At 56.5% G+C, this 21,083-nt stretch overlaps 1 protein-coding gene and 1 long non-coding RNA gene across 36 annotated transcripts in view; one reads left to right on the forward strand and one right to left on the reverse strand.

The window, feature by feature from the left end:
• Nucleotides 1-21,083, reverse strand: part of AFDN (afadin, adherens junction formation factor) — a 129,194-nt gene that overhangs the window by 2,174 nt on the left and 105,937 nt on the right. For 14 of the 35 annotated variants that reach the window (XM_021085815.2, XM_085015233.1, XM_085015247.1 and 11 more), the window contains 11 exons: nucleotides 17,059-17,124; nucleotides 16,827-16,900; nucleotides 16,328-16,446; nucleotides 15,158-15,352; nucleotides 14,485-14,576; nucleotides 14,009-14,188; nucleotides 12,351-13,307; nucleotides 10,324-10,359; nucleotides 5,004-5,138; nucleotides 2,002-2,446; nucleotides 375-459 (listed from right to left, as the gene is read on the reverse strand). In XM_021085815.2, the coding sequence (XP_020941474.2) occupies nucleotides 375-459; nucleotides 2,002-2,446; nucleotides 5,004-5,138; nucleotides 10,324-10,359; nucleotides 12,351-13,307; nucleotides 14,009-14,188; nucleotides 14,485-14,576; nucleotides 15,158-15,352; nucleotides 16,328-16,446; nucleotides 16,827-16,900; nucleotides 17,059-17,124 (2,384 nt within the window). The remainder of the gene's footprint in view (nucleotides 1-374; nucleotides 460-2,001; nucleotides 2,447-5,003; nucleotides 5,139-10,323; nucleotides 10,360-12,350; nucleotides 13,308-14,008; nucleotides 14,189-14,484; nucleotides 14,577-15,157; nucleotides 15,353-16,327; nucleotides 16,447-16,826; nucleotides 16,901-17,058; nucleotides 17,125-21,083) is intronic. The other 21 variants (XM_021085831.2, XM_085015267.1, XM_085015278.1 and 18 more) reach the window with 7 other exon arrangements.
• LOC146405856 (uncharacterized) lies at nucleotides 3,708-11,842 on the forward strand. Its single transcript, XR_014839324.1, has 3 exons — nucleotides 3,708-3,781; nucleotides 9,007-9,120; nucleotides 9,386-11,842. It is a non-coding gene; the product is annotated as an uncharacterized LOC146405856 (long non-coding RNA).

Below are 21,083 nucleotides of genomic sequence, written 5' to 3' on the forward strand. Positions count from 1 at the left end.
TAAGACCTGGTTGAGCGCCCTGGTGAGGGCACCGCCTGACTGCTTCTGAGCAGCGTCCGGGCGGCCCCACGTACTCCAGCTGGACGTTGGGACGTGGCCCTGACCGTTCCCCCCCCTCTGGAGGAGCACAGAGCAGAACGTCCAACTGCCTCTGACCTTCTGACCAGAAGGCCTGTGCACTCGCCAAACTAGGACGCTGTTAGCAGCACGAGACCTAGAAAAGCCTCGACCGCCAACAGTTGCGTACAATGAGAAACACCTGGGCTGAGAATGAAGTCTGAATTGTCGACCCAGCCTCGCACCAGGTGGGGCAACAAGAAGAAAAGGACTACACTGCGAAGCAGTGACTCCCGCGGCGCAGACTCAGCGCTCACCTTTTGGACAGCGTCTCTCTTGGGTCCCGAGAGCCATCGTGGGCGCCCATCAGCGTCCCCGTAGATCCCATGTACGAGGCGGGCCCTTTGCCGTAAGAGAAGAAGTCAAAGTCAGCGCGTGCGCACGATGCCCAAACCCCAGGCAGGGGGAGGGTGCAGTGCTCGCGGGAGGGAGGACGGCGGCGAGCGCGGAGGAGGGGCGCAGCCAAGGCGCTGCATCAGGTCAGAGGCCGCTACCGGGCTTTACGGAGGGGCGGCCGGGAAGCTCACGTCAGGTCAAATGGGGATTCTCATGAAGGCAGAATAAAAATCCACACAAGACTGACTTGGACGGGGAGAGAGCAAAAGTTTTCAGGCTCCTGACACTAAGAATTTTCTTACAAAATCACTGGGAGCAGCCGTAACCCAAAGATTAGGAAGTGCTGTGCCGCTTCTCAGCCAGCCCTGAACTGCCTCCCCCCAAATAGACAGCTGCAATTATGAACACAAAACTGCCAGGAAAAAAGGAGCTACCGGCCCTCCCGCCCCACCCCCCGGGGGCGGGAGGGGCGGGGGTCAACACTAACTCTACAGGTACAAAATCCCCAACAGAATTAAAAGGCGAGCGGAAGCGGCCTGGGCAGGTGACAGCTGCGGCTGCCCACCACACAGAGGGCTGCAGAGGGCGGAGGGTAAGCACGTCCCAATGTGACGATCAAGGGTTGGCGCTCCAGGCACCCAGGCAGCACCCAGGCCGTTCTGCCCTCTGTGATGTCAGCAAGGACATCCCACACTTAGAAACACCTTCTGCGTATAACACGGGTCTGGGCAAGTGGTGCGCTGGATTAAACAGATCGGAAGACAGCCGCCGCCGCCGCCCTCTGAGGCTCCCCTGGGCACTGCACCCCCCGCACCATCCCCGAGCCCCGCTTCCCACACTGCTGTTCGGGAAGCCGTGCTCGGCAGAGACTCAAAGATTCAACAGAAGCCCAGTCCTTCTGGGCGCCTTTAGACAGAGATCATTCAAGGAGTGCAAAATTTCCCAGTTCAATTTGAAGAATCTTCTTCATTTTGTTTTAAAACCATGGTGCTGTATCTTTTGAGATTTGCTTAGGAATACTTGCTTCTTCCCGCTGGTAAAAATTACTCTTAAAAATTATCAAAATAGTTTATCTGAATATCAAATACCTTCATCTGGCTGTTCATGAAGTAACACTACACGTTTTCCAAATGATTTTCAAAGAGCTTTAGCCAAGAATACTTTTAACACACAGCGATGCTGCCACCTGACACCATTCCTCAACCTGTAGCCCAGCCTACTCCAGGGGAAGAGGCAAGTCCCTCTGCAGAAGCCACGTCCTCCTGGGACCGGGGGCTGGACAGGACAGGACAGAGGGGTGCAACTACACAGATGGTGGAGGCAGAGGCCAGACCAACAGTACTTCCGGGGCCGGGGAGGGGTGGTGGCTGCGGGCCCATCGAGAAGCATCACCTGGAGCCGGGAGATTACGGCCCAGGGTGTCAGCAATCACGACAGCTGGAGGAGATCACCAGGCCCGACCCCTGATCGACCCATGACGTGATCAAGCCCAGCAGAGGAGGGAAACCCCATCCCAGAGCCAGTGCTGGGGTGGGGGAGGGCCTTTACCTCGGCCTCGGGCGGGGCCGGGCTTGGGCGGCGGGGCCGGGGGCGCGCCTGCCCTGTGCGCAGGACTGTTGGCCCTGGCCCAGGGCGCCTGGGCGGAGCTGCCGAGAAAGATGCCATCGGAGGCCGGGCGCGGGCCCCCGCGGGCCCCCCTGGCGCGGGCGTACTTATCCTGACCTGCAGGGCCGTCCTCCTCCTCGTCGTCGTCGTCGTAAGCCACGAACTTGGCGGTGTACAGGGAGTCGGGGGACAGGACCTGGGCCTGCAGGTAGGAGGCGGCGCGCTGGGGCGGGGGCGGCGGCGCGGGGCCGGGGGGCTCGTAGCCCCGCGGGAGCGGGGGGCGGCCCAGGCCCGGCTCCTCGGGCTCCAGCAGCCGGCGCTCGGCCTCCTCGTGCTGTCTGCGCCGCTCGGCCTCCAGGCGGCTGTAGTACCCCTCCTCCTGGCGCCTCTGCAGGCCGAGAGAGAGCCGAGGTCAGGGGCGGGCCCACCCGCCGGGCCCTGCCCGGTGGGAGTCACAGCGGGTCCCCCCACCCCCGCCCGAGGATGCCAGGGCCATCCCGTCCCAGCCCACGGGATTTCAGTTCTCCTCTGCTCCCCTCTTGCCTTCTGTTCTGGGCAGGATGTTAACTTACCTGTGGCTCCTGAGTTTAAAGACCAAAGCAAACCCAAGCCAGGCCAAGAACAGGCTTCCCAAGCCCCACCCCGCCCCCACCCCAGGGCGCTGCGCTGGGAAGAGCAGTCCCTGCTTGACGGGAGGGACGCCGCTAGGTCCCTTGGGTATCCCTAGCTATTCGGAGGGCAACGAACAGGAACGCAGAAGTCTGCAAAGGCGCTTTCCACAGTGAATTTCCACCGCGACCCTTAAGAAGCTCCCCGCCAGGCCGAAGTTAGAGCCGGGCATGAATAGCAAGAGTAATAAGACACTCAAATATATTTTCTTTGACACATACTGTACATTTTTTCTGACATACATCTGCACAAACTACAATTGACAGGTTAATTTAACATTTAAAAAGGTAAACAGCACAGTTTTGTTGGAGATTGACAAGTTTCAGAACACAAGAAAAAAGAAAGAAGGAGAAAAAGCAAACAGAATCAAGTGCCTTAAGCTGAGGCATGTTTAACGCTACAGAATGGAGTACAATGGATTTTAATTCATTCAGCCAAAGAGAACTAATTTTAGAGATTTTGTTGGCATCAGGATGAAAGCTCTTAGTCCACATTTCAATTTGCATGCTGCGTTTTCCACACACACACACACACACACACACACACACACACACGGAGTACACAACAGTCAAGGCTTCAGCCTCAGAAGGAGGAAGCGCTGCGAATCAATCCCACAGCCTCCGCCATGGCCCTGGGCCCGTTTCTCACTTTATCTTCTTACTGTAGCGGGGGCGTCCTGGAGGAAGGCCATCTTTATCCTATTTGCTACACAAAGTAAGCATTCTCTGCGCGTCGGGTATTAAACTGGAATGGCTCCCATGGCTTTTAAGGGGAAACCGCGGGAAGAGCGCTGCTGGGCATCCAGCACCCGCTTGCAGTCGCACTGAGCGCAGACCCGTTAACAAGATCCAAGAAGACTTTATCCTACCCACAAATGAAGGGCACATTTTCCTATGACAAAGCAAACCCATCAATTCTGGACATTCTGTATAAAAAAATAGGTTATTCAGCTTCTTTTTACATCGAGCATTCCATTACAGACGCAGTTATCAAAACTCATGTGGGATCTGCCTTAATCATGAGCTGTGAGGATGCACTCTGGGAAAAAAATCAGGTGAGTCAAGAATCTCCCAGCCTGGAGAACGAGTTCTGGCCTCCTTGCCCTGCACTCTGTCCCCAGGGCAGGGCTGTGCTCACCTGGGGTCGGGGTGGGCCCCCCCCGCAAGGCTCCAGGTAGAAGGTGGGACAAGCTGAGGGGGCTCGGCCCTGGAACAGCAGCACCACAGACACTGTAAAAGTGAGTGGGGGCTCAAAGTGTGGAGACCCGACTCCCCCAGGGAGGATCACTGACTCTTGAGAGTCCCGGGGAGTCTGAAAGCCCCGCCTCTCTGAGAGCAGCTCGGGAGCTGTTCAGATACAACCAACAGCACAATGACATAAGGTCTAGAAGCCACGGAACCACTCCTTTCAACCCAGGACGTGCCCCTGCGCTGCTTCTCCTCCTTCCATTTCAGCATCAGCACAGGCCTCCCGGCAGCCTCACTGACTGGTACCTCCCCCACCCCCACCCTCATACCACTACCTAAAGCTTCTTCCCAAGTTCCTCCTGCGGGATGGGGTGGGGGTGCCCGCCGGACCACGGCCCCCAGAACCTGTGGCGCTCAGAGCTCCCGCTTTCACAGAAGGGAAGGGACAGGCCACCTCCAGAGGGACCAGACAGGGAGCCAGGGCCAGGCGGTGCGTGCACGGGAGGGTCTGGAGGGCAGCAGCGCCACGCTCCCATTTCTCAGATTAGGTCAAATTTGTTGTCATTCTAAAACTAATAAAAAGGATGACTGAGTTTTGCAAGCCCACAGACAGAAACAAAGTTACAGCTCAGAATATGTCTCAGATGATAACCTCGGCTAAAATGTCCTCCAGTCATGTTTTCCATAAGCCATCTGCTCTCTCTACCACCGACCAGGATTCAGGCAGTTCTATAAATGACCTATTCGAATGAACCCTTCATGGGAACAGATTGTCTTCCTACGTTCCTGTCGCGCCTCACAGCCCCAACTCAGCGACCCTCTCTACACAGGGCACCTCCGCGATCACAAGCTGGACCCCGTCCAGAGGAGATGGGAGCTCAGAGCAAAGAGGCCCCCGGCTAAATGGGGCTAAGAGTTCAGAAGTCTGAGCGCAGCGGGAAGGAGGAATCTGAGACAGGCAAAGGCAGAAGGCGGTGGCGGTGGCATGGGAGCTGGGGGCGGGGCTGCACCGCCCCGTCCCGCCCCCAGCCCTCCGCTCAGCCAATCCACGCGGGCGGGCGGGGCGGGCCGCCCTCAGAGGACCATGACCTTTTCCTCGGCCTCGCGCTTCAGCCGCTCCTCCTCCTGGCGCCGCCGCTCCTCCTCGTGGCGGGCACGCTCCTCCGCCTCCCGCTGCCGCATCTCCTCCAGCTGCTGCTGCCGCCGCCGCTCCTCGTCCTGCAACTGACCACACGCGGCTTCAGTCCCCGCCCGGCAGGCCCCCAGCAGACACAGAACGCGGACGAGCGGGCGAGCAGACACACACGGCGGACAGGACGGCAGGAAGGCCCTGCTGCGGGCGACACAGGTCCCGCGGCCACCCCACTCGGCCCCCAAGTCCAGCTGCCCTCCCTCCGCGGGGCTCAGAGAAGGAGTGTGTCTGCGGCAGGGTCACATATACAAGCACCACCCTCCTATGAGCAGGAGCTCAGCCCGGGGAAGTGGCAGACACACCCCACAACCCTCCTCCGTCCCCTGCTTTTGTCCCGATCGCCGCTCAGAGGGGGTGGGGAGCTCATGGGCAGCACCGATTCAAGTGGACGGACGAGTGGCCGGCCTGGTCCTGGGACCAGGCCCCCGCGCCTTTGGCCCTGTTTCCTCTGGGTCCCATCCTGCAAGCCAAGCATGCCCTCCCAGCGCAGGGGAGCCCGGGCCTCTGACTCAGCATCTCGGCCTGCCACGTGGAAGGAACCCTACTCTCACTGGCTCCTGTGCACCTCTGCCAGGCACCATCCATTCTGGCTGAAGGCCGGCAGCGGCTGGGGACCCATCGCCTGCCTCCCAAGACAAGACTCCTTTTTCAAGCAACTACTAGTCAAAAAGCTTGCCGGCAGCTATCGTAAAACTCATCTTTCTTACCATTCAAATACCGAAGGCTATCGGCAAACACCTAGGACGTGCTCCCCTTGGATTTCAGCTTCGCTTCACTGAATTAAAAGCACATTAGACCAAAAGAAGACAAAGACACTCCTCTGGTCATGTCCACACAATACAGCTACTTCTGCAGCCACCGCCCACGCTGAGGACAAAGGCGGGACCTCAGCATTCCCGCGGATTTCTGATGCCAGCGGGGCTCCCACACCAACAGGAGACGCGTCCAGGGCATAAATGTAAAATGGACCAAGACGTCGGTCCCACCTCCCCCCGCGGGACTCCGGACACAGTCACTCAAGGTGCTTCAGTTTCCATATAATTACCAGTTACTCTATAAACTGGCCACAGCAAAATCAGAACACGTCGACTTCTGACTTCGTGTGGCGTGAGTGTATATCCTGAACAAACACCTAACAGCTTCACTCTTGCTTGGCTCCTGTGGAACAAAATCTGTGCCGGGGGGGCAACCAACTCACTGGGGCCATCAGGCCTTCCATGCGAACACACTCCTCAAACATCCCAGACAGAATGAAAATCCCGACAAATCCACTTCCTCCAGGGCTACCCCCGGAGGGTGTGAGGCACTTGGCCTTGGAGGTTCCGTAGGAGCAGCAGATGCTCAGGGCCAAGCAGCAAAGAGGGAAGGGCGTCAGGAGTGCCCGCCCCGCGGAGCCTCCATCGGAGGGCGTCCTCTCCAGCGCCGACTCCGGGAAAAGCACCCAAACGAAAAGAACAAAACCAAACGGCAACTGCTAACACTGGGCATCTTCAGCAAAGCCTCTGACGGCCTACGATGCACAGAGGGCTTTCTGTCCCCCAGTGAAGCACAGACTCACTGCACTGCGTTACACTTTCCAGACCTAATGAAAAACACGCTCTGAGCAAGAACAGCCGTGTACACAACAATAGCCGATTTGTTCTTCTAAGTTAAAATAGAGTAATTTTAAGAAATCAGAACAATCACAATTTCTCATAATTATAGGTATGGAATTCTCTGTTATGAATCTATACACAGCGGTTTTCTCTCAAAACCTCCACTCTTCCAAACCTGGGCGGCGTAAGCCAGGCGCCTTCTCCTCGTGTCAGTGGGCTCGTTCCTACCCTAACAGGAGGGCACACGGCCCAGCGCCAGCCAAAGTCAGGCCCTCTCTCCCCACCCCTTGGTAAGCTGTTTCAGGTACTTTCATTTTCAAGACACAGGCTGTTTTGTACTTCAAACATATGCTGCTTTACTCAAACAAACAAAATTAATGAGAGAAAAGAGAAATTTCCTCCAAAGCATCGCTTCAGATGGGCTACTGAGCTGTATGGTTTTCTTAGGTTTCACAACAGCTAAAGGCACTCGACTTAAGTTAGAAACGGAGTGACTCTGTGACCCCCCTGGCCAACTGTTTTAGGAGCACTCCGAGTTAAATGAAAAGCAGACGAGCTCGCTGGCCTACATGAAAGGAAGGAAAGCGCCAGGCTATCAAAGGAGGCCTACAGGAGTTCTTTTGGGGAAATGGATCTGAGCAGATAACAGGAATCCTTAGCAGTGTTTCAAGACCGCCAGGCTGGAGTTAGTCAAGCCAAGAGACGTGCTGGGCTTTCCGAAGCAGCAGGTGAGCTTGAACCAGGGCATGGCCATATCGAGGGCTCCGGATTTCCTGTCAGTTGTCAGGTCACCTGAGCTGGAAGATGAACCCTTGAAAACGGTAACAAAGCCAACCGAGACTCTTGGGTCACATGAGCTTCTTCGAAGACAGTTCGCAGCCACAGTGTCCTGAGCAGCAGACACTGTGTGAAGCAGGAAGAGTACAAAACGTGACCCAGGAGATTCTGGTCGGCAACCTGACTCTCACTCTGCAGCCACTGGGCGGATCTCTTCAGCACCGAGCTCGCCCCTTCTCGTCTGCCCCATCGCAAGTTGTTAGGAAGAAGCGAGAGCAGCGAGGACATGAGCTTGAGGCCTGTCACTGGGGTGACGGGCTGGCTGCCCCTTAGGTGTCAGTCAGGTGCAGCGACAGCGATGAGGACGGAAGGCCGCGCCTGGGCTAGGGGGAGACTCAGGGCTCCTCTGGGCCACAGGGGAGCTCCTGGGGGCTCTGGTGGTGCTAAAGGGTCCCTGCAACTGCCTGTGGAGAAGAGCCTGCAAAGGGGGCAGAGGCTGAAGCAAGCGACTCAGCCAGAAGCTCATGCGGCTCGGGGCTCGGGGCAGGGCGGGTGCAGAGATCCCGAGATCCTGAGAAAGGCGGGGCCCTCCCCACGAGGGAGGGAAGGGGGTTTGGTGACTAAGTTTTTGAACAGGCGAGATGGGAGGGCCGGGGAGGGCGAGGATGGCAACCTGGCGGGACAGGGGAGGGACGCAGCCTAGGCCTCACTGGGCCAGACGGTCTTGCCTGACCCTGCGCAGTGCGGCTGGAGAGGGCAGGACGCACGCAGGAGGCTGCGTCTGCGGCGGCAGAGCCGTGGGTCGGGGGCGGTGGGCTGGTCGGCCCAGGCGGCTCCCAGGCAGGAGGAGCCCTGCCTCAGTCTCCAGCCCGCTGGGCAGCACGGACACCCTGTGGCCGCACTCTGCCGCCGCCCATCGCCTCAGGGAGAGGCCAGGGCCCAAGAGAGGAGGCTCTGGCGCCTGAGCTGCCAGCTGGGACCCAAGGAAAATTTGGGGACAGTGACATTAATGCTCCCTGGGGAATGAGGCTCAGAAATGCTCAGAAATGGAGCAGTTAGAGTCCGTATGAACATTCCAAGTGTCTTCTTTTTTTTTTGGTCTTTTTAGGGCCACACCTGTGACATATGGAGGTTCCCAGGCTAGGGGCTGAATCAAAGCTGCAGCTGCCAGCCTACCCCACAGCCACAGCAACGTGGGACTGGAGTCATGTCTGCGACCTACACCACGGCTCAAGGCAACACCGGATCCTTAACCCACTGAGTGAGTCCAGGGATCGATCCTGTGTCCTCATGGATACTAGTTAGATTCATTTTCACTGAGCCACGACGGAAACTCCTCAAAGTAAGTATCATTTTTTTTTTTTTTTTTTTTTTTTTGTCTTTTGTTGTTGTTGTTGCTATTTCTTGGGCCGCTCCCGCGGCATATGGAGGTTCCCAGGCTAGGGGTCGAATCGGAGCTGTAGCCACCAGCCTACGCCAGAGCCACAGCAACACGGGATCCGAGCCGCGTCTGCAACCTACACCACAGGTCACGGCAACACCAGATCGTTAACCCACTGAGCGAGGGCAGGGACCGAACCCGCAACCTCATGGTTCCTAGTCGGATTCGTTAACCACTGCACCACGACGGGAACTCCTCAAAGTAAGTATCTTTAAAGAAGGAAAAATCCTGAACTATTCCTTTGAAATAAAATCCTACTGAAACCTTTGCTACTCCTGGTCTGTCACACTCTGCCCCCAGATGCAAGAGTCCCTGGGGCGGCGGCGGGCCGGGGGCACCTGGCACAAGGCCGGTCCAGGGAGGAAAGGCGTGGGACAGGTGGCTCTTTCCCAACCCCCCGCGGCACAGATGCCTTCGGACACGAAGGACGGGGGAGTTGCACACCTCCGGTCTCTGTCTCACACAGGAAAACGGAAAGCTCAGAAAACATGCTTTGCAGTCCCCGAGGAGGGCGAGGTTTGCCAGAGAGGCTTGCCTTCGGAGGGAGCCCGCCGACGCGCTCTTTCAATTAAAAGAACAAAACACGGAAGGCTGTCGTCTGGTGAAAAAGCCATTAAAGTCAAACCTGGGCTCAGGGACCTCGGAAAGCAGTGCTGGCTCCCGGCCTCCGCAGACCGACAGCACGTGCTGACGTCAAGGCGACCTAAGTACCCCAGTCCGAAGGCAGGTGTCTGGCAGACCGTGAGGACGCGGAGTCAGGCCTCACTTGGTGCCGGGTGACCAACCCGACCTCCCCAGCACAGGCCGTACACGCAACCCGTGCCACCTCCCGGAGAACACGCAGCACGCGTCTTGCGGCAACGAACTGCTGGGGCTGGTAAGTAGTAAACTAAACGGAAGTCACGCGGTACTGTTAAAGCAAACAAAACACACGTTCCTGCCAATTCCTCCTCCTCTGCCAACCAACGGACAGAGAAACGTTACATCATGTAACAGTCACGTCTCATCGGGCAAATGATGAGAATACCAGCTGAACTGAATCCCTAACAATGAATACTTGAAATCTACTTCTAATGCATGGGACAGAAGGAAATAGATTACTTACTGCAAAACTTCTCATTTGCTCATGTGTTTGAGCAAATAAGAACATACCGTATGGAATTTACGACTAAAACTGAGGAAAGGTCGAAACCAGCAGCAAACAGGAAGTAACTTAAAATAACAGAGAAAAGCAAGGAATGACTACATCTAAACACATTCCAGGCATGCTTCTAGACGTGGGGACCACGGATCCTGAGCCGGGACCCCCCGAAGGACCAGATCTACTGTGAACATAAAACCACTAACAGGAAAAGGAAAATCGAGACAGGAAAACAGTACCCAGGGGAAGGAACGAGAACCTACCAAATCTAGAACAGAGATTGCTGGCACAGCAGTCTGCTGCGGGCGACAGAGAAGGAGAAAAAGAGAAATGAAGGGTGAACAAGGTTCAGTTCAGACCTGCGTTCCGCCACAGCACGTCTGTCGCTCTCCTGCTGTCTGTCTCTGAGGGGACCCAGTGAGGAAAGCAAAAGGCAGACGGGTGTCCGGGCTCAGAGACAGAGACAGGGACACGCCCACGTGGTGCCAGGTGCTTGGGTTTCACTGTTAAGACACACACACAGACACTAAAAGTAACACTTCCCTCCGCACTCTTATTAGCAGACTTAGATAGTGCGCTTAAGGTGAATCATGATAAACACACAGCTAATTTAAATCGGGTCATCATTAAAAACGTTCCCAGTATTGTAATTCATATTAAGAAGCTTTGAAATAGTGCTTTAACCATCTGGAAAGACTAACAGACCTTCATTAAAAATTTAAGTCTTCAAAGAAAAGAATAATTATCGAAACATGACAATATGGTGTCTAAGCCGCTGCTGGGCCACGGTTATAAAAATCAACACTCTACTAATTTGCCACGAGCACCAGCTTTAGAGTCAGAGGGAAACCTGCGGTGGATAAAAGCTTCCTCTGTGTGTGTCGTGGGCGGGAGACACCCCCCGCTCCTTTCTGAATCCACCTGCCATGCGCCCGCCAGGACCCCGGCAGAGCAGCCAGGAGACACTCAGCTCACCGTCCCCAGAACGGGGCCAGGGTGCTGACTGCAAGGTGGGAACAGTTTGAGGAGTTCTTGGGCTGAAAGTAACCGGTTATTCATCAGACGGTTGCTCTTTCAAACAAAACAGCACTGATGGCGAGGAGGAGTGTGCCTGAGAAGTTTATCTCGGTAACTTAGAAAATACGAACAAAACGGTGCGAGAGTTAACATTTAGGCCTTCATTTAAGAAGCTTCTTTCTTAAGAGGGATTCCAGCTGAATTCTGGACCAAGTTCTCCATGCGTCTGGCTGAGAACACGTGTCCAGGAAGCAGGGGCCTTTCAGGGAAACGTCTCCGAGTGGCGGGAAAAGGGCCCGCACAGGGGCCCCATGCGCTCACCCACCGGGCCGGCGTCTGAGACCTCCTCGTGAGCTAGAAAGATGGCAAAATACCAACAGGACAGCTCTGGCTTTAGCTCTCTAATACGGATGGCATCAAGGGTTGAACTAGAAACAAAATCCAAAGGACAAAAAGGGCATATGCTCTTTGCTGTCTTTTCTCAGAAGACTGCTTCACGTTGGAGAAAAGACACAAAACTAAAATTCAATACCGTAAAATGCTCTACAGCACTGGCTGCAAATTAATAACGGGCAATGGTTCTCTGTCAACCAGCGACAGGGTGACAAAGAATCTTAAATTTCATATTAGCAAATTTTACATGACAAAAGAATCTTAGATTTTATATTAGTTGACTGCAGTAGATCGGTGAAATTTATTTTTCTTTTACTGATGTGAAAAAGTTACTTTATAATATAGAGAAATGTGAATAAAATCTTAAAGTTCTCTGTGTCTTGATGCTACCTACCTACCACTGCAATGCAACCGGTGATGAACTTGAATCACTACCTGCTTCGTCAACCGCTGAGCTACCATGAGGGCTGTCTCTAAGAACGAGGGAGGTCACCCTGGGACCCTGCGGCTGGGAGCAGTCTCCTCTGTGACCCACCCTCTGGGGCCGATCATCAGGGCCAGGGGGGGCCTGTCTGTCCACCATGGTTCACAGGCACCGCCCAGCCGCTCACGCGCTCTTGACGGTGGCTGCCGCCCTTGGAGGGCAGAGCTGGGCACTTCGGCCGGAGGGGCATTTACACCTGAAGGCTTAAGGAAAGAGGCCTGCCAACCCTCACCACGACTGCTGCCGCTTCGTGGCGTGTTCTCTCAACTGAAGCGCCGAGGGCGAGTCAGAACGAGCCTGCGGCTTCGGCACGCTCCGCTCGACGGGACAGGGCTCAGCGCTGGGAAGGCCGGCCGCCTCCACCCCGCCACCCCGCCCGCCGCGCCGCCCCTTTACCCGCGCTCTGCGCTCGGCCTCCAGGCGCTGCATGATCAGCATGGTGTCCACGTCGTCGTCCTCCTCCTCGTCGTCGTCCTCGTCCTTCTGCTTGGACTCCTGCAGCCGCTTCTGGAACTGCCACTCCAGCATGAGCTTGCGCAGGCGGCCGCTCTCCTCCGCCGAGCGCTCGGCCTTGCTCTGCAGCTCGTGAATCTCCCGGCTCAGCAGGTCCACCACGTGCATCTGCTGCTGCTTCTCCAGCTTCTCCCGCGCGTCGCGCTTCCAGGGGTCGGGGGACAGGCTGTCGCCGGCCGAGAGCTCCTCCCGGCTGACGGTGATGTACTGCAGGTCCCTGCGCTCGATGGTGCGCGGCTGCTGCTGAGGCTGCAGCTCCCGGATGACGGTGTCCTGGGGCCCCGGGGCGGCGGGCTTGGTGGCGCCGGGGGAGAGCGGGGCGGGGAGCAGCGCCTGCGAGCGCATCTGGCCCAGCTTGCGCTCCTGCTCGCGCCGCTTGCGCTCACGCTCCTCCTCCAGGCGCGCCTTCTCCTTCTCGTACCAGCGCTGCTGCTCCTCCCGCTTCTTCCGCTCGGCGGCCCCCTGGCCCCCCGCGAGTCCCTGGCCCGCGGCAGCCGGAGGCGGCGGGAGGGGCAGGTCCACGGGGACGCCGTCCACGTCGCCGGCGTAGTGCGTGGGCGGCGGGGGCAGGTCGGTCCGGAGCGGCTGGGGGCCGGGCGCGGGCTGCAGAACTGCAGGGGTCTTCCAGCGCCCCGGGCCGCTCTTGGTGAGGGTGGACGCGGGGGTGCCCGCCTTGGAAGAGGGGTCCAGGTGCTCCTGGCTGGACGCGCTGGAGCCCATCGAGGAGCTCTGGGCGACCCACATGTCGCTGTCAGACTTGCGGTCCATCACCGCCTCCATCCTGTGTAGTGGGTAGGCCCCCGCGTCCTCCCGCAGCTCCTCCTGGGAGCGGGTCACCCGCTGCAGAAAGAAAAGGGAAAACGGGTGTGTTCCAGCCTTCTACCGGAAGTTACCGAGAGCCGGAAGCATGTCCTCTCGGGAGGGGAGACATACTGGGGCAACTGTGAGCACAGGAGAGAAGCTGAGACAGCCCGGCTGCGGCCAGGCGGAGCCCGGCGCGCTCCCTGCGGATCCTGGTAATTCCTCTCTGCGGCACTGGCACAAACGAGAGCGGACACCGCAGGCCCCCCCACCGCACCGGGCCCCCCACGGCCCCTCCCAGGCCACAGAGCCCCAGAGGATGAGCGCACTTGTCCCACAGCACTTCCCACACGGCGCTGAGTGCGCCTGCCTCACGCGGGTGGGCGCCCCCACCGTGAGCTTCCCGGGTGGGCGCTCCATGCCCGGCATTCCCAGGGCGGGGCCGCCTTCTGCTGGACGCGGCCTGCTCCTCCTCGCCCACCCCCGGAGCCGCGGCCCGCCGTGCTGATCGTAATTAGGCCGTACCAGGGCTGACGAGTCACTGGGCAGCACGGCGAGCGCTCAGAGCCCCGTCGTGGTCCTTGTTCCCTCTTATCCCCACCTCTCCTCGGGTGACCACAACAACCAGCAAAGAGACAGGAGCAGCGCCGTCCTCCGAGGAAACCCGCTGTGTCTCAGGAGCCACTGCGTTTCCCGCCCCACAGGTGTCTTTGAGGGTGGCGTCCCCGGGGTCCCTCTACCTGAACCGCGAGGCTGGAGTGGCTGCTGTCCGCGTGCGGCTTCTCCTCGTAGCTTGGCCACTGGCTCTGGGGGGGGACCACGCGGTCCTGGGACCTGGAGGCCGGGAAGGTGAAGTACTCTCGGGGGTAGGCCTGCGTGGGGATGGGGTAGGCCTCCGTCCCCGGCGGGGGCGTCTGCTCCTGCGCAGCGGGAACCAGAAAGGGGCGTGAGCTTCCACGGTTTGGGCACTAGGCGAATTTAATTCCCAGTGATCGGTTTTAAAGTATAATCCGTCTATTTAAAACACCGTATTAAAACATTGAAATTGCCCAGATGTACTAATTTAAAGCTAATGTACCTATGACATTAACAATTAAAAACAAAAGCCTGGGGAGTCACAGACAAGGCGGGTCTACAGAGAGGCCACCTGACGGGGTGACCTGGCTCGAGGGGACCTAACACGTGGGGTCGTAACTCGCGTGCTCATCGCTCAGACCTCGGTGCAGAGGTTGCCAGTGGAGACGGATGTGATCTTGGCTGCTGTTCCAGCGGCATGTGCACCTTTCCCACCAGGACTAGGAGGCTGATCTGTCGGGGGAGGCAAAAAAGCAGGCTGAGCACAAACGCACCAGGCGTCACGTTCCAAGAGCGCTGGCAGCACGGGGCTGGGCCACCGAGGTGTCGCGCAGACAAAGGAACAAGGCTCAGGAGCAGCGAGGGTGCCTCACGACCACCCCAGGCTCCCGGGCCACCGGAGCCCTTAGCACAGGAACCGCTACACCCTCTTCACTCCCCAACCAAGGGCTGGACGGCCAACACGGCGGGCCCAGCGAACCTCACGCCAGGTGCTCGCCCTTCTCCCTCTGCTTCCTGCGGACCCCGCGCCTTAACCGTCTGCCGACCGTCCAAGTTCACTGTCCACGCCCCTCCCAGAGCATCGAGGAATCGAAGCTTCCCAAACTCGTTGCTGTCCTGTTAGAGCAGCTGTTTTACCAGCCCTCGTGAAAAACAGACCCTGGTAGCCAATGCAGGCAGGCCCTACTTTTCTCTTCATCAACAGAGCCCAGAGCGCCCTCCTCCCTCCCGGCTCCGGCCACACCGGTTCCTGGGGGACCACCGGTCGGAGGGTGAGGAAGGCCAAGGACCCCCCCTCCCCGCCCCCTGCTTACTTGCAACGTTGGGGCTGGAGCGGTGGTCGGCGCGGTTCTTCGTCAGCCTCTCGTCGCCAGGCAGCTTCTTTGGCTCGCTGTACTCGGCCCAGGGCAGCGGGGGGCTCTCGGGGGACCCGTTCTGAGCTGAGTTATTATAGAGCTCAAAACCTTCGCTCTTTGGTCGGGGTTTACCTGATCCACGCCGGTCTGAAACTGGAGTCAAAGCAGAGTTCAAGATTTCACCTTAGATACGCAGTATAGCTTTAAAAGAAAGACGAATCGACAAATATTTACAATTCCACAAGTCGGAATTTGTTTGTATCAGAAGAAATGAGGTGATTTCTTATGTAAGAGTAAGATCTAAGGACTCTCTAAGAAGTTTTCCAGCACGGCAACGCGCTGAGTGGCAGCGAGGAGCAGAAGTCCTCGCTCAAAGCCTATCCTCTCCTGAGCTCACCTGTCGGAGTGACAAGAACACGTGTAAAGCAACTTGTTTACCGGGCACAAAAGCACACGTCCCTACTTTTAAAAATGTCTCTTAGTTCCTGGCGTCAGCCCAGGCTGTCAGCATCATCAGCTGCTACCAGGTGACGTGGCTGCTCATCTTTTATTTCTCACTTTTCTCATCTTCTCAGAGGAAGACCCTGAAGCGTTACTTCCTTCTAATCATTTCCCTCATCGCGTCCCCACTCATCCTCGAGTTTGCTTCCTTTAATGAGCATAAACTATCAAAGATCGATGTTAAGTATCATGTTTGAAAAAGTTAAAATCAGTAACGCCTTGTCCCGGCCTATAAAACAAGGCATGGCTCTGTCCCCACGAAGGCAGGCCCAGCCCCTCTCGTGTTCTGCTGCCGTCACTCTGCGCTAAGACTCTGGCTTCTCCGGGGGTGCCAGCTTACGGGGGGCGGGGGGGGCACTGAGGGTCAGCTCGGAGGCCAAGAACTCAAAACTCATACTGATTTCAAAGAAATAGGAGTCATAATGGTTTTTCTCCAAGGCTTCTGCACTAATTCTTTTAAAAGTCCTACACCTATATTGGTCTTTGATGTAGCTGCCAAACCATGGCTTTCACCACCGAGTTACTCCTCCTCACAGCCTGGCCTGTGGCAGGTGCGCGGGGGCTCTGCCGCTCGGCAGCGGCCAGGCTCAGGCAGAGACGGGTTCGTGCTGCGGCGCCAGCCCTTACTTCTCTGCATCATGGGCGAGGGCTGGTTGAGCAGGGTGGCGAGGCCGTGGTAAATGGCTCCCTGCTTCGCTACCTCCAGGGTCACCACGGAACTCGTCCTTGTCATCAGCTCTGCTGCCCTGGAAGAGAGGGTCCCAGCTGAGAGGTGGGGACGGGCGTCTCCCCCAGCAGCCGCAGCCGGGGACCAGAGCAGGACAGAAGGGCCCAGCAGCGGCTGTCACCGTCTGCGGGGCGCTCTGACCCCAGCCAGGCTCCCGCCCTCTAGAAAGAACAAGGCACCCGCCTCCTGCTGTCGGGCTCCAAACCGGAGGGGGTGTGCGGACATTTCAGCCAAGAAACGTATTCGGACTAAAATACGCAATTTGCTAAGAAAAGAAAATGCACACTAAGAGTTTGACACTTAAAAAAGAGGAAGGGCACAGCTGCCCAGCAGGGGTTTTCGTCTCCTAAGCCCCCGACAGGGCGCGTGTTCAGCTTTAAACAGATAAAGCAATGATACCTTTCCTGAGAGAGGCCCACCAGGCTTCGTCCGTCCACACTGAGGAGCTGGTCCCCCGCAGCCAGCCGCCCGTCCTGCGCGCACCCGAGAGCCAGCCGACGGGGGGGGGGGGGGGAGGAGAGAGAACCAGGGAGAGCAGCTCAGCTCCGTGCTCACGCTCCGAGGGACATCGCGCGTCGCTTGTTCAACGCGCGACACACAGAAAGGGGACAGCTTGAGAAACGGTACCAACCACGTCTGCAGCTCCTCCTCTCACCACCGACTTGACGTAGATCCCGAGTTTGTCTTGACCTGCGCCCTACACAAAACGAAAACCAGGGCACTGAAAACACACAGTGAGACATGCAACACTCAGCAAGTAAAACAAAAAGAAAACATGACACAAGTCTTAGTTCTTGTGTTGACACGAACGTCAGTAGCACCAAAACCGAACCACAAGAGTTAACACTCCGGTAAACATCAAGAAACTAACAGGACAGGCACCTCTCTTGTGTTTCCAAGTTAAGAAAAATGACTCCGAAGCGGCCACTTAGTGACCGGCGGCCGAAAAGACGGACACAGACCTGGAATCCTGGAGGCGAAGACGAGGTGCGACGGCCGCGGGCGACGCCGCAGGCAGCCAGCCCACCGCGGGTTTGCTTTGCGACGTGTCCCGGCCCCCTCCCACCCTCCTCCTCGCCACACTCAGAGTCTAAACTTTAAAACACGCCACGTCTCCTCGTGGCGAACAAGAAGAGGGACTCGGTGAGAAGAAGAGGCAGAAGACGCTCGGCACGGGTTCAGTTTAAGGCTCACGGGCTGTCGCCTCCACAACCACCGGAGCGACAAGCCCAGATCCACCCGGGACGCAGGTCAGCTGCACTGCCCGTCACGTCGCGGGAACGGCTCTGAGACTGACTTAAGGGACACGTGCGTCTGCTGCGGGGTCGCCACAATGCCATTCGGCAGGACAACAATATAAAATCAGAACGGTGGATGCCTCCTTACAACCAGAGGAAGCACGGATACGCGTGCGCGGAACCTCACTTGGACGCTACTGCGAAGAGCCTACAACTGAGAACGTGTTTCTTAGCTCATACTTAGGAACTACTGTGTCACAAAAGTGACACTATGAAGTTATCACGCAAAGTTAAAATGACAGGTCAACCAAGAACCTGATGGAAACACCTTTCCTGGGACCCCCTGGAGTGATGCAATCTCCATTCCAGACTCTGTCCTCTCCCCTGGGGTTGACAGTCTGACCAGCTGGCGTTGCTGAGCCCTCACCGGCTCACTCTCAGGGAACATCCAGCTCACGGCACGGCTCTGCGAGCCTAAAACCACCTAGCACTCACCTCTGAAAACACCAGTCACTGTCCACTTCGAATTCTGCGTGGCTGCACTACCTGAGAGCTGATTTTGTCTAAGTTCTGCAAGGGGTGAAGAAAATCTGTGCTCCCGTTAGCAGCTCCTGACCCCCGCCTAGGTGTTCCGACTGTCCCCGCAGCACCCCCTTCCTTTCTGCAGGTGACCACGAGTGCAAAGCCTCCCTGCAGGCCTCCTGCCCAGCCAGACGCCTGGGAACCGCCGTGCTGCCCACACGACGCGGCACCCCCCACCCCCCCGCCAGGGTCCTTCTGCCACAAAAGCCCTGGACAATAGGTGGTAAAGCTGGTACGTTTTTGGGGTAAATCTGAAACTTCTCTCTCTCTCTCACACACACACACACATAAATCAATAAACGACAACTCTCTGAATTCTAGCACATCACTCAGCAAAAAAGCAATACACAAACCACTCATCTGACCTCACTTAGGCCAGTACTGGACTTCTTTGAACCTGGGAAATTACAATTACTTCTAGGACAGCACTGTGGCCCCGACCCCTGCCTCATCTGTTAAACTGGGTATTTCCTCCCACGTAACCTAATTAAATGACTTCTTTCGATAATGTTCTATACATTTACGTAATCGATGACAGTTTAACTCAGCTGTTTGAATGGCAACTTGGTTCATTCACCAAGGGCCGAAAGCCTACACTGGCCCGAGCTCTTTGGCCACGTGAATGAACAGGGTAGCCCCACTGCCCCCGCCACCCGGAAGCTCACTTCTACAGCGGTTTGCTTTGTGGTTGTCAAGTAGAACCTCGGATTGGGGCACTGAAAACCCCCTTTTACTTTTTTTGCAAAGGCTGTAGGAGGATTTCCTTAGACCAGGGCAGATTTTTGTTTAAAAGTTGTAAACATAGTTACTTTCTTCTTCTACTTGACCTAAAAGCTCGGTTTAGTGCCAACGGACATTTACGACATGTTCCCAAGAGTACTTTTGGGACCCGCGAGGCTGTCTTCGCAGTCTACTTGATTTAATGACTTTTATTTCCCCGTGACAGCTGGCTCACAGGGGTCGGTCATCTTCTCCCGCACCGCGTGCTGACCCCGTCCCATACCAGTATCTACACACACCTTCTTTGTCTCACACCACCCTCCATCGGAAGTGACCAGAGAGAGTTCCCCGGGCTGCGCAGCAGGACCTGTCCCCACAGCTTACGCAGGAGCAACGGCCTATCCGTCAGGCCTTCTGCTGGTCCCGGTGTTCTCTCGAGCAAGGTCTCTGCCCCACAGCCACAACCAACTGTGGCTTCGTGACACTGTTACTTCCTGTTCACAGCCTCTCCATCCAGACCGGTGGCCACATACTTGGGGGCAACTCCTAGGCACGGCTGTTCCAGAACCGCTCTGGATTTCAGACAACTAATTCACGAGCGTCAGTTTAGGAGACTTGGTGTGAATTGCGAATGACACTGAAATTACCTGACATCCTGTAACATTTTAAATGCTTTATCACACATAATATGCAGCACGGAATTTAACAAATCTATGGTTAAATACTCAAGTAACGATCTCCTAATACAGCTATCTAATACGGCATCGCTGAAATCACATCTTTCGCTGGGCACTCGTTTACATTATAAACCCCAGAAAACCTCTGGCGAAGGGAGCAAGACTCCGCAGGACGATCTGCCGGCCTCTAACCAGCCTGCCCCAGCAAACTCCCCTCCCTGAGGTTGGCTCCAACAAAGTCCTCCCGCCCAAGCTGCCCCCACCCCAGAGCCCGGACCACCCCCCACAGCCGGTCCTGCCCACCCCTCCATAGGACGGGTCTGCCAAATCCTTTCATCACGTGAGTCCGGAGCTCACCGGCCCACTGCCAGGCAGGCTGCCATCTCTCTGACTTACATTCCCGGGGCGGGGGGGCGGGGGGGGGTTTCTCTGTTCCCTCCTCCGCACCCCTCCCAAATCCCCGCAGGCTACAGCGTGGTCAACACCTCCAGAATCCCACTGAAAAGGTACATTAGCAGGTGCAGAAGCAGTGACCATTACGAGTGAGCTGGCCACCCTGCAGAACGACTGGCTTAAGGAGCGAGGAAGGAGGGTTTCTGACCGTCCAACCCTCTGCTGTCAGGTATCGGAAGATGAGGGAAGGCGCCTGAGCAATGACGACAGGAGCTCGTCTGAGTCCCAGGTTACAGTCGCTTCTAATTCCCAGTAGGGCTCACTTACAAGTCCGTGTCCTCGTCACAAGAGGTCTTCACGGGGCGAAGTAAGAGGCCGTGGTCTCCGGAGACCTCGGCTCAAGACCACCAGCATCTAAAAGGTCTGTTTAAGGTTCGTCATAAACACTGACTTAAGCCATCGACAAAGCATCATGAAACATGATTTTTTAAGACTCTAATTTCTTACTATAGCTAATAACAAATTTTAATGTGGCCCACACATTCTATTGCTATTGGACAGCACTGCTCAAAAGCTATAAGCTTTTCATAGTCTATCTGTTATCAGTAACCTCAGATGCTAACAATAAATCCGTAAGCGCAAAGGCAGATAACTGAGTAAAAACAAGATCGCACCCTAACACACATGCTAGCACCACACACCCCAATTTCCAACCGTGAGCAGAGGAACCACAGTATCATACGTACATATCAAATGAATAAGTAATTTTAAGAATGACTCGCCTAAAGAGACCTAAGCTGGTATCTGAAAAGCTATCACTGTATCTCTGGCCTGCTACTTGTGAAAGTACAATGAAAAGCCTAAGCAAGCACACCATTCCGAATCGCCCAATCCTCCTCTGGCAAATCAAGCGGCTGCTGACAGGCTGCCTCCTGGAGAGCAGCCTCATGCTCCAGAGGCATCAGGAGTAATGATTAAAACGAACTTAAAAGCTCTAATGTCAAAGCCACATGTTCCCTTCTGGAGGCACTGACGAGAGTCACACA

This window comes from Sus scrofa, chromosome 1, assembly GCF_054392235.1.
Source record: "Sus scrofa isolate SSC_HxYL_T2T_F1_AM1 chromosome 1, Sscrofa_HxYL_maternal_Yorkshire_Landrace_v2.0, whole genome shotgun sequence".
NCBI lineage: Eukaryota > Metazoa > Chordata > Mammalia > Artiodactyla > Suidae > Sus > Sus scrofa.